Source organism: Ursus maritimus, unplaced genomic scaffold (assembly GCF_017311325.1).
Source record: "Ursus maritimus isolate PB19 unplaced genomic scaffold, ASM1731132v1 scaffold_2, whole genome shotgun sequence".
Classification (NCBI taxonomy): domain Eukaryota; kingdom Metazoa; phylum Chordata; class Mammalia; order Carnivora; family Ursidae; genus Ursus; species Ursus maritimus.
Window position 1 is genome coordinate 14911025 of NW_024424452.1, and position 13862 is coordinate 14924886.

The following is a 13862-nucleotide window of genomic DNA, read 5'->3' on the forward strand; positions in this document are numbered from 1 at the left end:
AATAATCATAATTCTATGTTAATGAGCACAGAATGCATAAAGTTGTAATCTGTGACAACCCCACAAAGGAGAAGGAATGAAGCTTTCTATGAGCCGAGTTTTTGAATACTGCTGAACCAAAGGTGGTATTTGTTCAAAATAAAGTGAATCCTCATTATTTGCTGATTCCATATTTGTAAAATTACCTACTTGTTAAAATTTATCTGTAACCCCAAAATCAGTACTTGAGGTCAATATTTGTGATCATTCATGGTCACTCACAGAACAGGAAAAAAGTCTGAGTTTAGTACACGCATTCCCAAATGAGGTCAAACAAGACAATGTTCTCTTTGCCTTCTTGTTGAAGTTCTCATACTGCAGTCAATTTAATGTCCCATTTTTTGCATTTTGTGCTTTTTGTTATTTAAAATAGTTCCCAAGCACAGGGCTAAAGTGCTGTGTAGTGTTCTTAAGCACAAGAAGACTATGATGTGCCTTGCAGGGAAAATATGTATGTTAGATAAGCTTCATTCAGGCATGAGTTATATAATGCTGTTGGCCATAAGATCAATGTTAATGAATCAAAAGTATATACAAAATGAGGCCTCTTTATACAGAAACACACATAAAACAAAGTATATACTGATAAAACGGCAAATATGTTGTGACAAGAGGATTCCAAGAACCTAATCCTTTACTTTCCCTAAAAGTCATAGTTTAGTATTTGCTAATATAGCATTCGTGCAACTTCACAGAACTACCACAAATGAAGAAAATTAAATGTAGAGGCTGTAAGTTTAAGAGGTTAGTTTTAATCCCCAGAGGAATAACCATGAAGAAAATAACTAAAAAATGTATAGAAAGGGAAACAATGGAGTCGAATTGTACATAACAAAATATCAAATACAAAAGAAGGCAGTGATAAAGTGTGCAAAACAAATGATATAAAACTTATAAAAACAAAGAGCAAAATGTGAATGGATTAAATTACCTAAATTAAAAGCCAGAGATTGGCAGAATGGATTAAAAAAAAATCCAACAATATGCTGCTTAAGAGATTCACTTAGCTCGGAAGACACAAATAGAAGTGAAAGGAAGAAAAACAACATTTAAAGCAAATAGTAACCAAACGGGAGCTGAGGTAGCTATACTCAAAACAGACTTTAAGTCAAAAACCATTAGAAAAGACAAAGAAGAACATTATATATTGATAGACAGGTCAATCCATCAAGAAGATGTTAACAATTATAAGCATATGCATACTTAATAAAAGAGCACCAAAATATATGTAACAAAAATTTATAAGCTAAGAGAAAAATACAGTTCTACATTAATAATCATAAAATTCAAAAACCACATTTTAAATAATGGACAGAACTAGGCAGAAGATCAATAAAGAAACAGTGCAGTTGAACAATATGATAAACCAATAATACCTATGACATATGCAAAACAATACACCCAAAAAAATCAATATACACGTTTTCAATTGTATACAGAACATTTTCTAGGATGTACCCTTTGTTAGGCCATAAAACAAGTGTCAATAAATTTTAAAAGACTGAAATCATACAAAATATTTTCTTCAACTACAATGGAATAAAAGCAGAAATGAAGAACAGAAGGAAAACTGAAAAATCAACAAATATATGGAAATTAAACAACACTTTTAAACAACCACTGGATCAAAGAAAAAAACACAGGGAAATGACAAAATACTAGAGATGAATGGAATGTAGCTAAAACAGTGCTCAGAAAGAAATTTATAGCTGTAAACACATTTAAAAAAATCAACAACCTACCTATACAATATAAAATATTAGAAAATGAGAAGCAAACTAAGCTCAAGGCGGCAAAAGGAAGTATATAATAAAGATCAGAATAGAAACAAATGAAACTTGAGAACAGAAAAACATCAGAGAAAAATCAATGAAATGGATACAGTGAGTTAGAGAAAGAAGAGCCTTTCAGATAGCTAATGGTGCCATTACCAAAATAGGAGGAAGAGGTTAACAGAGAGCATAATAAATTCCACTGTGGACAAATTGAGCTTAAAGTACCTGTGGATCATCTGAGAGAATACATCCAAAAGGCAACTGCAAACAGAGGATGAAAACTCAGAAGGGAGACTAAGGCTAGAGACAAAGATTATAAACGTCTTTGGGGCACCTGGGTGGCTCAGTCAGTTAAGCATCCAACTCTTGATTTTGGCTTAAGTCAAGATCTCAGGCTTGTGAGACAGAGCCCTGCAACTGGCTCTGCACTGGGTGTGGAGCCTGCTTAAGATTCTCTCTCTCCCTTTCCCTCTGCTCCCTCCCCACACCCTCCCCCAGCTCACGAGTTCTCTCTTTAAAAAAACCAAAACAAACAACAAACAAGAATATAGAGATATCAAACTACAGGTATTTAATGAAGCCATAGAGATGGTTTACTTCTCCTACCATTGTAACACAGAGCAATAAAAGCAAGCCAAAGACAAAATCAGAATTGATCAGGCAAGGAATGAGCCAAAGAGCAAAAGAGGAAATTAAAAAGTAACTGTCAGAGGACAGGGAGAAAAGAAGAGACTGGTGTGTCTGGTAAGGGGTTAATATCCAAAATATATAAGGAACTCATATAACTCAACACCAGAAAGTAAATAATCTGATTTAAAATGGGCAAAGGACCTGAACAGACATTTTTCGAAAGAAGACATACAGATGGCCAACAGACACATGAAAAGATGTTCAACATCACCAATCATCAAGGAAATGCAAATCAAAACCACAATAGACATCACCTAACACCTGTCAGAACAGCTAGAACAAAAGACAAGAAATAACAAGTGTTGGCAAGGATATGGAGAAAAAGAACCCCTTGTGCTCAGTTGATGGGAATATAAGTTGGTACAGCCACAGTGAAAAACAGTATGGAGGTTACTCAAAAAATTATAAACATAATTACCATATGACCCAACACTACTGGTTATCTACCCAAAGAAAACAAAAAGATATACGTACTGCTATTTATTGCAGCATTATTTATAATAACCATGATTTGGAAGCAGCCCAAGTGTCCACTAATAGATGAATGGATAAAGAAGACGTGGTACATATGTACGTTGGATTACTACTCAGCCATAAAAAAGAATGAGACACATTGCCATGTGTGACAACTCGGATGGACCTAGAGGGTATTATGCTACGTGAAATAAGACAGACACAGACAAATATACCATATGATTTCACTTACATGTGTAATATAAAAACAAAACAAATGAATGAACAAAGAAACAAAGAGAATCAGAACTATAAATACAGAGAATTGATGGTTACCAGAAGGGGAAAGGGATGGGAGATGGGCAAAATGGGTGAAGGGGAGTGAGAAACAGAGGCTTCCAGTTCCCAAATGAATATATATCATAAGAATAAAAGGTAGAGGGGCGCCTGGGTGGCACAGCGGTTAAGCGTCTGCCTTCGGCTCAGGGCGTGATCCTGGCGTTATGGGATCGAGCCCCACATCAGGCTCTTCTGCTATGAGCCTGCTTCTTCCTCTCCCACTCCCCCTGCTCGTGTTCCCTCTCTCGCTGGCTGTCTCTATCTCTGTTGAATAAATAAATAAAATCTTAAAAAAAAAAAAAAGAATAAAAGGTAGAGAACAGGGAATACAGTCAAGTGTATTGTAATAGTGTGGTATGGTAACAGATGAGAGCTATACTCGTGGTGAGCACAGCGTAAGGCATAAACTTGTTGAATCTATGTTGCACACCTCAAACTACCATGTATGTCAACTATATTCAAATAAAAAAATATTTAAAAAATAATTAACTAATCAAAATCTATGGAATGTAGCTGAAGAAGTACTACACGAAAATTTCTGATTAAACACTTATTGAAGACTGAATATTAATGAGTTAACAGTCTAAGTTAGAAAAGAACAGGGAGTAAAAAAAAAAACCAACAGTAGTAGATTATTGAAAAAGAAAACAAAGATATAGTACAGAGGATTCATGAAGCTAAAATCTACATCTTAAAAAAAAATAATTTTGGCTAACCCCCAATAAAACTGATCAAAGAAAAACAACTAAATGCATAAATATATTAGGAATGAAAAGGGGGGTTAATTATAGAAACAGCAGAGCTTTAGGTAAATTTGAGTGCAACGCTGAACAGAAACTGATTATTACAGACAGTTACATATTTGGTCACCACAGCCATTCATTTTTACTTACCGCCAACAGAAGACACATTTATTTGCACAAGCCAAGCTCGGGGTAGTTTCCATGCAACGATGGCTTTCAATGCCATAGAATGTATGTTTATAGCAACCTCCTCTTCCTCGGAGCATCGACTGTGAAAGTAAAAAAAAAAAAACAAATGATCATCTGAATAAAATCCTCAAGGCAAAGAAACAAAACACCAAGACATCATTTTTAGGGAAAAAAATGTGCATTTCATAACCATAAATACCCTTACTGGTATCTGCATGATGTGGAAAATTAACATTATAGTGTTTTGATGGTGCTCTGGGTTCTGATGGTCCTTTAAGTTTTCTAAAACCCAACGAAATAAACCTGTGATTCATTAACTCTGAAAGCTCTATAGAGAAGACCACTGACGCTTTCATTTTCAAATCCATTCAACTGCCTCAAATAATATTAGTACAATAATATATAATATCAAGGGATAGGTAAGATAGGCTCCAAGAAGAGGGGAGCAGCACTCACACAAAAGGGTATCCCTGCTTTGAATAAGGGAGGGTGGGTAAGGGAACGCATCCTGGAGCACAGTCTACGTCAGCTGAAGGGAAGAACTTGAATACACTGAGAACGTTAAGGGGACAAGCAGCATGAATGTAGAAAACAGACTTTTCCCAAAAAGGACACTATTTAATATGTGAGTCATAAAACCACAGTGAGTGTAGTAAGAATGAATAACTTGAAGAAATAGTGCAGATCAACTTAGGGTTGGAATCACAAGATATTATCTTTCTCATCAGAAAGATCCACGCAGAAACCCTGCAAGACAGGCTTGATTTCATGGGGCGCCTGGGTGGCACAGCGGTTAAGCGTCTGCCTTCGGCTCAGGGCGTGATCCCGGCGTCATGGGATCGAGCCCCACATCAGGCTCCTCCGCTAGGAGCCTGCTTCTTCCTCTCCCACTCCCCCTGCTTGTGTTCCCTCTCTCGCTGGCTGTCTCTATCTCTGTCGAATAAATAAATAAAATCTTAAAAAAAAAAAAAAGACAGGCTTGATTTCAGTAAGAGTGAACTCTGGGGGGAAGCTATGCAAATAAGGTCATGGTGACTGGGCTCATATTAGTGGAGAAAAGGAGAAGAGTGCTAAGGACGTGCAGTCAAAGACATTCCCCACTAGAGGGACAAAACCGAGTCATCCAAGATAAGTGAGATGTTGATTCATCTCCACTGAGACTGACATATGATGGAATTAACAACAGGAACAAACGAGGAGACACAATGAGCGTGTGTGTGTGTGTAATTGTGTGTAATATATATCACTGTGCTAACATTATAATATACAATGAAAGAAAATTCAAAAAAATCTACCAGCTTGATTACTATGTTGGTTGATCACAAAGTCTTAATTTTTGCCCTGATAAAAAAGGTTCCCTTGTCCATCTCACTTGGTACTTCCATTAAGAAAAATAAGGAGGGAAGAAAAAAAAAATACTGTTCAAGGTAACTACAATTTCTCTTTCAAGTTCCCAATAAAATATCCAAAAGGCAAACAAAACATTCAAATCTTGCAAACAGCACTGAAAACTAAAAATAAAAGCCCTCTAAATGTCAAAGTCACAGGGAAACTGCCACAAAATATCATGCCAATGGAGAAACAAAGCTGAAGACCTGAACATTTCATTATTTACTGAGAAGGTAATATACCTCAAGCACGTTGTGTGTTGAATGTACAAGAAGGAATAAGACAGAGCCCCCAACCACGATCTAGTATGAGGAAACAACAAGTAAACAGGCAAAATGTGCAATACTATTTTATGATAGGGTATTTGAATCATTCAAGATTCTTTTGCAAGCAATAGAAACTGCCTCTGGCTAAAAAGAAAAAGGATTTATTGAAAGGACCCCACAACTCATAGAATCTTTACAAAGGCAGGAATGAAGGCCGGCTGGCAGCAGGACCAGCCCTCAATCCCTCAGAACCCATCTACTGTAGATGCCATCACTCTCTAGATACCATCACCAGCACCACCCCTGAAAAGCAGATGCTGCTGCCATGAGCCCAACAACGAGGTCTGCATGTCCCAGGTCATTTCCATCACTCATTCCATACTCAAAATCTCAGGCAAAGGCAGTGACAATCCTAAATGATACCATTACACCCACACTGCCAGCAGGTGACACCAGGAAACAGTATGTCTCCTCCTTGGCTTCTGTAGCAGACAGGGGGCCCTTGTGCTAAACAAAGCTGATTTAACAGGGACTTCCCCAAACATGAAAAGGCCCAGATGCTGGGCAAGCAGAGAAAAGCCAAATGTCCATCACGGTGTGACTAGAGCCCTTGAGATAGATAACTAAGCCAGCCAGCCCTGCAGGACCAGTGAGAACTTCCCAGAGGGGTGCTGTCCAAAGTGAATACCGAAGGGCGAAAAGGATAAAGGGACAGAGGCATGTGAGAAGAGGGATGGCACGTTTCTCTCAGTTTTACTTTAGTTTACTTTAGCTCATGATCCATTTTCAGTTAATTTTTAGGTAAGACGTGAAGTTTAAAAAAAAACAAACTTTTTGAGTGTGTGTGTGCGTGTGAATGTACTTTTGGTATGTGTGGTGCGGTGGTGGTGTGTGTGGCGCGGTGGTGGTGGTGGTGTGTGTGGCGCGGTGGTGGTGTGTGTGGCGCGGTGGTGGTGGTGGTGTGTGTGGTGCGGTGGTGGTGGTGTCCTGGATGTCTAATTGCCCCAGAACCATTTGTTGGAAAGGTTATCCTTCCTCCAAGGAGTTGCTTTTGCACCTTTGTAAAAAATCAGTTAGGCATGTATGTGGGTTTATTTCTGGGATCTCTATTCTGTTCTAGCAGTCTACGGGGCTAATCCGTCTCTCCACCAGTACCACACTGTTTTGATTACTGGAGCAATGGGAGTAAGCTATCATATCAGGGTATATGATTCCTCCCATCTTGTTCTTCTTCCTCAACACCGTTTAATCTATTTTAGGGCCAGGACCGTTCCTTATAAATTTTAGAATACGTTTGTCTATTTCTACAAAAACCTTACGGGGATTTGAGTAGGAATTGCATTAAATGTACAGGATCAATTTGGGGAAAACTGACAGTTGACCATACTGTGTCTTCTAATCCATCAACATTTACTTAGATTTACATTTAGATGTTCATTTACATTCACACTCATTTAGATTTTCATTGATTTCTGACTCGCCATCTTTCCTCATTTCTAATGTAAGCATTTATTGCTGTAAATTTCCCTCTGAGCACTGCTGGAGTTACATCCCACATACAGTTTATTTTTACTGTCATTCAGTTGTATGTATTTCTTCATTTCATCTGAGACTTCTCCTATGACCCAGGGCTTATTGAAAAATGCGTTGTTTAATTTCCACGCAGTTAGAGATTTTCCTTTTGTTTCTATCATTAATTTCTAGCTTGATTCCATTATGGTCAGAGAACAACATTATGATTTCAGGTCTTGTAAATCCACTGAGATTTGTTCTGTGGCCAAGGACATGGTCTGTCTTTGTCAATGTTCCACAGGTACTCGGAAACATATGTATTCAGCTGTTGCTGGGTGATATGTTCTATATCTGTCAATCAGATCCTAGTAGTTAATTGTGTTACTCAGATTTTCTATATCCTTGTGATTTTTAATCAAGTAGTTTTAGCAGAGACTGAAAGGGGTTTCAAAGTCCCCAACTATAGGGGCGCCTGAGTGGCTCAGTTGGTTAAGCGGCTGACTCTTGGTTCCGGCTCAGGTCTTCTCTCAGGGTCATGAGATCGAGCCCCGTGTCAGGCTCTGCACTCATCAGGGAGTCTGCTTGAGACTCTCTTCTCTCCCTCTGCCCCTCCCCCACTCGCATGTGTGCTCTTAAAAAAAAAAAGGTTCCCAACTATAACTGTGAATTTTTATTTTTTAAGATTTTTCCATTCGACTATGTCAGTTTTGAGCCTCCAATGTTTGACGTATACTCATTTAGTGTGGATTATCCTTTTATCATTATGAAAAGTCATTCTCTGTCTCTAGTATGTTTCCCCACTCTGAGGTCTACTTAATCTGTTACTGATATAGGCAATCCTGGTCTTTGGGTTATTGTTGGCTTGGCATGTATCTTTCTATAACTTTACTCAACCTACCCATGTCACTGAATTTGAAGTGAGTTTCTTATCAATATCATATTTCGGGGTCCTATTTTTTTTTTACCCACTCTGCCAATTATCTATCATTTGATTGGTATATTTAGAATATTTACACTTGAGGGGCACCTGGGTGGCTCAGGAGGTTAAGCGTGTGCCTTCGGCTCAGGTCATGATCCCGGGGTCCTGGGACAGAGCCCCACATTAGGCTCCCTGCTCAGCGGGGAGCCTGCTTCTCTATCTCCTCCTGCCTACAGCTCTGCCTGCTTGTGCTCTCTCTCGCCCTCTCTCAAATAAATAAAATCTTTAGAATATTTACATTTGAAGCAATCACTAATACATTAGTCTTCAGTTCTGCTACTTTATTACTCAGTTCCTGCTTGTTTCCTCTCATTCTCATACTCATTACTCTTTTCTTAATTTCCTGCAGGTTACTTAAAGATTTTCAGTATTCCAACTTAATTTATCTTGTGGGGTTTTTTTCTTCTAGTGTACCCCTTTGTAGACGTTTTTCGTAGTTGTTGGCGGCTCTTTGTATAGTTTTTGTAGTAGTTACTCTGAGTCTTACATATATGCAGGACTTATGTATATGCTGTATACACACGTATACTTACATATATATACATGACTCTCCGAGTCTGCTAGTATTAACATTTTACACCTCAAGTGAAGTGTGGAAACATCACTTCCATTCCCTTCAACTTTTCCTCTTGTAAATTAAATATCATTGCCCTGAGTATTACATAGTATTTTAATTTTTGTTTCAATCATCAAATGATCTCTAAGAATCGTGAGGAAAATGATCATCTCCTGCACATACCCATATTTCTGAGCTTTCCGTCATTCTTCCTGACTTTCTTGTGCTCCAATAATCTTTCTTTCACTATTTCATTACAAGCCAATTTTTAAGGGCAGATCAGCAAACAACAAATTCTTTGTTCTCTTTCATGTATGTCTTTATTTAATCTTCATTCTGGAAGGACAGTTTTGCCAGATACAGAATTAATGGTCATCAGGTATTTTCTTTCAACATTTGAAAAATGTGTACCACGTCCTTCTGGCCTCCAGGATTTCAGATGAGAAACCTGATTTAAATTAATGTTAATACATCATTTTTCTCTAGCACCTTTCAAGATCTTTTCTTTCTTTACTTTCCAGGTCATTAATTCTAAGGCATCATGATGTGGATTTCTTTGGTTTTGTCCCGTTTGGGGTTTGCTCTGTTGTTCAGACCAGGTAAATCCTATCAAGCTATCCTATTTACAGATCATACTGTTGATGTGGTAAGGCCCCGATTCTATCCTATGTCATCTCCACTCTACTACTGAGCCCATTCACAGTTTAGCTTTTTTCATTTGTTACTGTATTCTTCAATTTTATAATTCCCCCTTGGTTCTTTTTACAACTTTCATTTCTCTGCCACGATTTTTTATTTTTTCATTTGTTTCGAGAGAATTTGTAACTGATTGCTGAAGCATTTTTATGACAGCTGCTTTAAAATCCTTGTCAGATTTTTCCATCATCGGATTCATTGGTGTTGGTATCAGTTCATCACCTTTTTCTGTTCAAGCTGTGATCTTCTTGGCTCTTGGCACGACAGGTGATTTTTACTGCATCCTAGACATTCCATCTACTATGATAGGGTACTCGAGATCTTATTTAATTCTCCTATTCTAACAGGCAGTCACTTTGTTTAGGTTGAGCACGCAGGTCCGGGACCACTTTGTGTGCTACGATTCCAATGGCAGTTTAATTTTCAGAACCTTTGCACTGTAATTTGCTTGGGCTCCCACTGGTCTTTGCTGTTAGAAAAAGGGGTTTCTCTAGGATGGCTCCCTGGGGGGTCTCTCAGTGGAGGAGGACGGTGTCATGCCAGCAGGCCTCCCAGGGTAGGCTACTTGTGTGGCAAAGTGCCTCTGGCTGACTGCCCCTAACAGCCCCAGTAATTGAGTGGGACAGGGGAGTCTCAGGGCACAGGGACAAAGAGACCTCCCCAGCTGGACCGAATGCCCACAGATCCCTCTTGCCAGTACCACTCAGCCACCATGGTATCTGTCAGCTGAGAAGGGAACCCTCAGGCCCAGCAGGGATGGAGAGCATTTCATAAGTCAGGTCACTTGTTGGAAAAGTAGATGGTGGGAAAGGATCTCTCTCTTTCCACGTTCTCCTGGCCACCCTGGTATCTCCTGACAGGAGAGGGGAATTTCAGGTCCAGCAGGGAAGGAGACTACTTGTCCTAGTTGCTTACTGTCCGTGGGGATCCCAACCGATTCCCTTGGCAGTGATACTGGGCTTGCCTGAACCTGTTAAAGGGACTCTCATCCCATACTGGGAACAAATGAGCCTCCTTAGGTGGTTTTCTTTTTTTTTTTTTTAAGATTTTTATTTATTTATTTGACAGAGATAGAGACAGCCAGTGAGAGAGGGAACACAAGCAGGGGGAGTGGGAGAGGAAGAAGCAGGCTCATAGTGGAGGAGCCTGATGTGGGGCTCGATCCCATAACGCCGGGATCACGCCCTGAGCTGAAGGCAGAGGCTTAACCGCTGTGCCACCCAGGCGCCCCCTTAGGTGCTTTCTGTTGCTAAATTAAGGATTAGGAAACACGGGGTCCGAGTTGCCTTCTTCTTTAGGCGGGGAGATGTAAAACATCCTACTACTGCCCTATCTTTCCTCTACTCCTGGGGTCCCAAACCAGTTAGCCTTCCTCTTACCACCTTTCAAAGTTCTCATCTGGTGCCTCTTGTGTTTTCCAGGGTTCAGAGTTGTGCATAGTAGGAAGGAACAGGGAGAAAGGGGTTTATGCCCCCTTGTCCAGACCATAAATCCTCAGACAACACATTTTGAAAGGAAGCACTCTCACATCTGAAAATTAGTAAATAACCAGGGAGGAAAAGGAAAAGACCTGAGAGTAATACACACTTAGAATTAAATCTATGTTATAAATCCAGGGGGAAAAGTTATAGATAGCCTCAAACTCATGAATCCATGAATTCTTGGCCTACAGGCAAATGAGAGCCTGAGAAAATAAAACTGCAGCCCAGCACAGCCACTGGGCTGAATGAATGAATACAAGACACCATCACCAGGCAGGCTCTGCGTACATCAATTTGGGGGTTGGAGTGCTGGGGAAGGAATGGAGATGGGTTGAGGGGAGACAGATCTCCATGGGTCTCTCTCTCTCTGAATGTCACGTAAGCAGCACTGACTGCCTTTATTCTAGACTATCTTTTCAAAAAGGTTTGTATAGTGAATAGCCTTAGAAGACAGAGTGTCTCGGAGCAAATGATATGTATGTTTACTGTCCAGTTTAATAAGGAGATGTCCCTCTAGGACAAAGGTCAGGCAGGACTACTGTTAACTCTAAGAGCTCCATTTTCCCTAAACTTGGGGTTCCTGTCCTATAACATACATACAGATGTTACCTGGCCCTTCCAGAGCTGCTCCCTGAGCGCTGGGGGCTCAGGAACCAGAGTAAATAATGATATTCTGGCTAGAGCTCTTATGATAATAAACCATCCGTGCCTTCTGCCAGCATCCATGACACGGTGGCCAGCTAACCTGCTAGCCTGCAAGTGGGTAAAAGTTCAGACTCCAATTTTTGACAGAGGATGAAGAATTCAATGCAGAGGTCAATGAACTGCAGCCGATGGGGCAAAACGAGTCTGCTGCCTGTTTCCATAAGTAAAGCTCCGCTGGAACACTGTCACCCACATTTGTTCACTTATTGTCCATGGCTGCTTTGTGCTATGGCAGAGCTGAGAAGCTGCCACATAGAGCGTATGCCCCACAGGTGTTAAAAAGTCACTATCTGTCCCTTTAAGAAAAAGTCTACTGACCACTGACTTAGATATTTCTTTCCTACTCTAGAGCAAAATAAATTCCAACTGATTAAACTGTTAAAAAAGTACAAACAGGAGATGAATTTGGGGAACATGGAGGAGGAGGACCCACCAGGAATCAGTCTCCCCACCTGGACAACTGCACCGGCAGAATCTGTCTAATATAACTATTCTGAAACTCAAGTCAGCTGAAGGGTTGCAACTTCCAGGAAAAGGCCTGAACGGTTAATTTCAGCTCTTAGCACAGCAGGCTAAGACACCTGTACACATGTTCCTGGGGCAGCTTGCACACCGTTTGTGGTGGCTAGGGTGGTCAAAAAGGACCCTATCCTGCAAAATACTGAGGACCTATGCTCTGACTGCTAACTGCAGCTTCTGATCACAGAGGTACAAAGAGGCGTACAGCCAATGTTGTTGCATCACCACCCCCCATTTTTGCAAGGCCTTACCCCTCCAGCTGACTTCCAAGAGATTGTAAGGGCCTCTACCTATTTTTATCCCCCTTCACTTTACACTGTCACCCTTTCAGGAACCAGACATTAAAGACTAGGATATTCAAATACAGTGGAACATTCAGGGAAAAACAGAAAGTTACTACGCATGCCCAGGGAAAGGCTCAGAAAAGACTTTAGACGTTAAGTTTACACCTCGGCCTGATCCTTACAGGGAGCCTACAAAACTCAATAAAACAAAAACAATAACAAAAAAAACAGCAAACCCTGTAGAAGGGGGAGAATCTGATTTCCAGAGTTACCACATGACTAGGTTCAAATGCCACAAGGCATACAAAGACACAGGAAAGTATGTCCTATTTGAAGGGAAAAAAATAATTCAACAGAACCTGTTCCTGAAAAATACTTTCTGGCAGATATATTAGACAGACCTTAAAAACATGGTCCTAAAGGTGCTCAAAGAACTAAAGGAAGATGTGGAGAAAATCAACAAAACAATGTGTGAACACGGAAATATTAATAAAGAGCTAAGAAGCCTAAAAAGAAACCAAAAAGAAATTCTGGAGCTGAAAAGTATAATAATGGAAATGAAAAATTCACTAGAGGGATTCAAGGGCAGATTTGAACAGGAAGAAGAATAAGTGAACCTGAAGATAAGACCGTGGAACTTATCAAGGCTGAGAAGCAAAAAGAAAGAAAAATGAAGACAAGCAAAGAGAGCTCAAGGGGCCGGTGGGACAGATCAAGCAGAACAACATGCACGTCGTGCATGTCCCACAAGAAGGGGGAGAGAGAATATATGAAGAAACAATACCTGGAAACTTCCCAAATTTGATAAAAGACATGAATGTAAACATCCAAGAAGCTCAACAAACTCCGAGTAAGATGAACTCAAAGAGACCCACACCAAGACACATTATACTCAAACTTTCAAAAGACAAAGAATAAACCTTGAAAGTGGCAAGAGAGAAGTGAATCATCACATACAATGGATCATTCATAAAATTATGGGCAGATTTCTCATCTGAAACTTTGGAGGTCAAAAGGCAGTGGGCCAAGATATTCAAAGTGTTAAAAGAAAAGAACTTCACCAAGAATCCCATACATCCTTCAGAACTGAGGGAGAAATCAAGACATCCCAGATAAACAAAAGCTGAGGCAGTCCATGACCACTAGACCTGCTCTGCAAGAGATGCTCCAGGGATTCCTGCACGGTGAAATGAAAGGACACCACTCGGTACCTCCAAGCCATATGGAGAAGTAAAGACCTCAATAAA

General features: G+C 40.0%; 1 protein-coding gene across 3 annotated transcripts in view; it reads right to left on the reverse strand.

Moving 5' to 3' along the window:
* Positions 1–13862, reverse strand: part of LOC103670173 (S-adenosyl-L-methionine-dependent tRNA 4-demethylwyosine synthase TYW1) — a 202241-nt gene that overhangs the window by 127578 nt on the left and 60801 nt on the right. For all 3 annotated transcript variants that reach the window (XM_040634988.1, XM_008698566.2, XM_040634987.1), the window contains exon 10: positions 4190–4308. In XM_040634988.1, coding sequence (XP_040490922.1) covers positions 4190–4308 — 119 coding nt within the window. The remainder of the gene's footprint in view (positions 1–4189; positions 4309–13862) is intronic.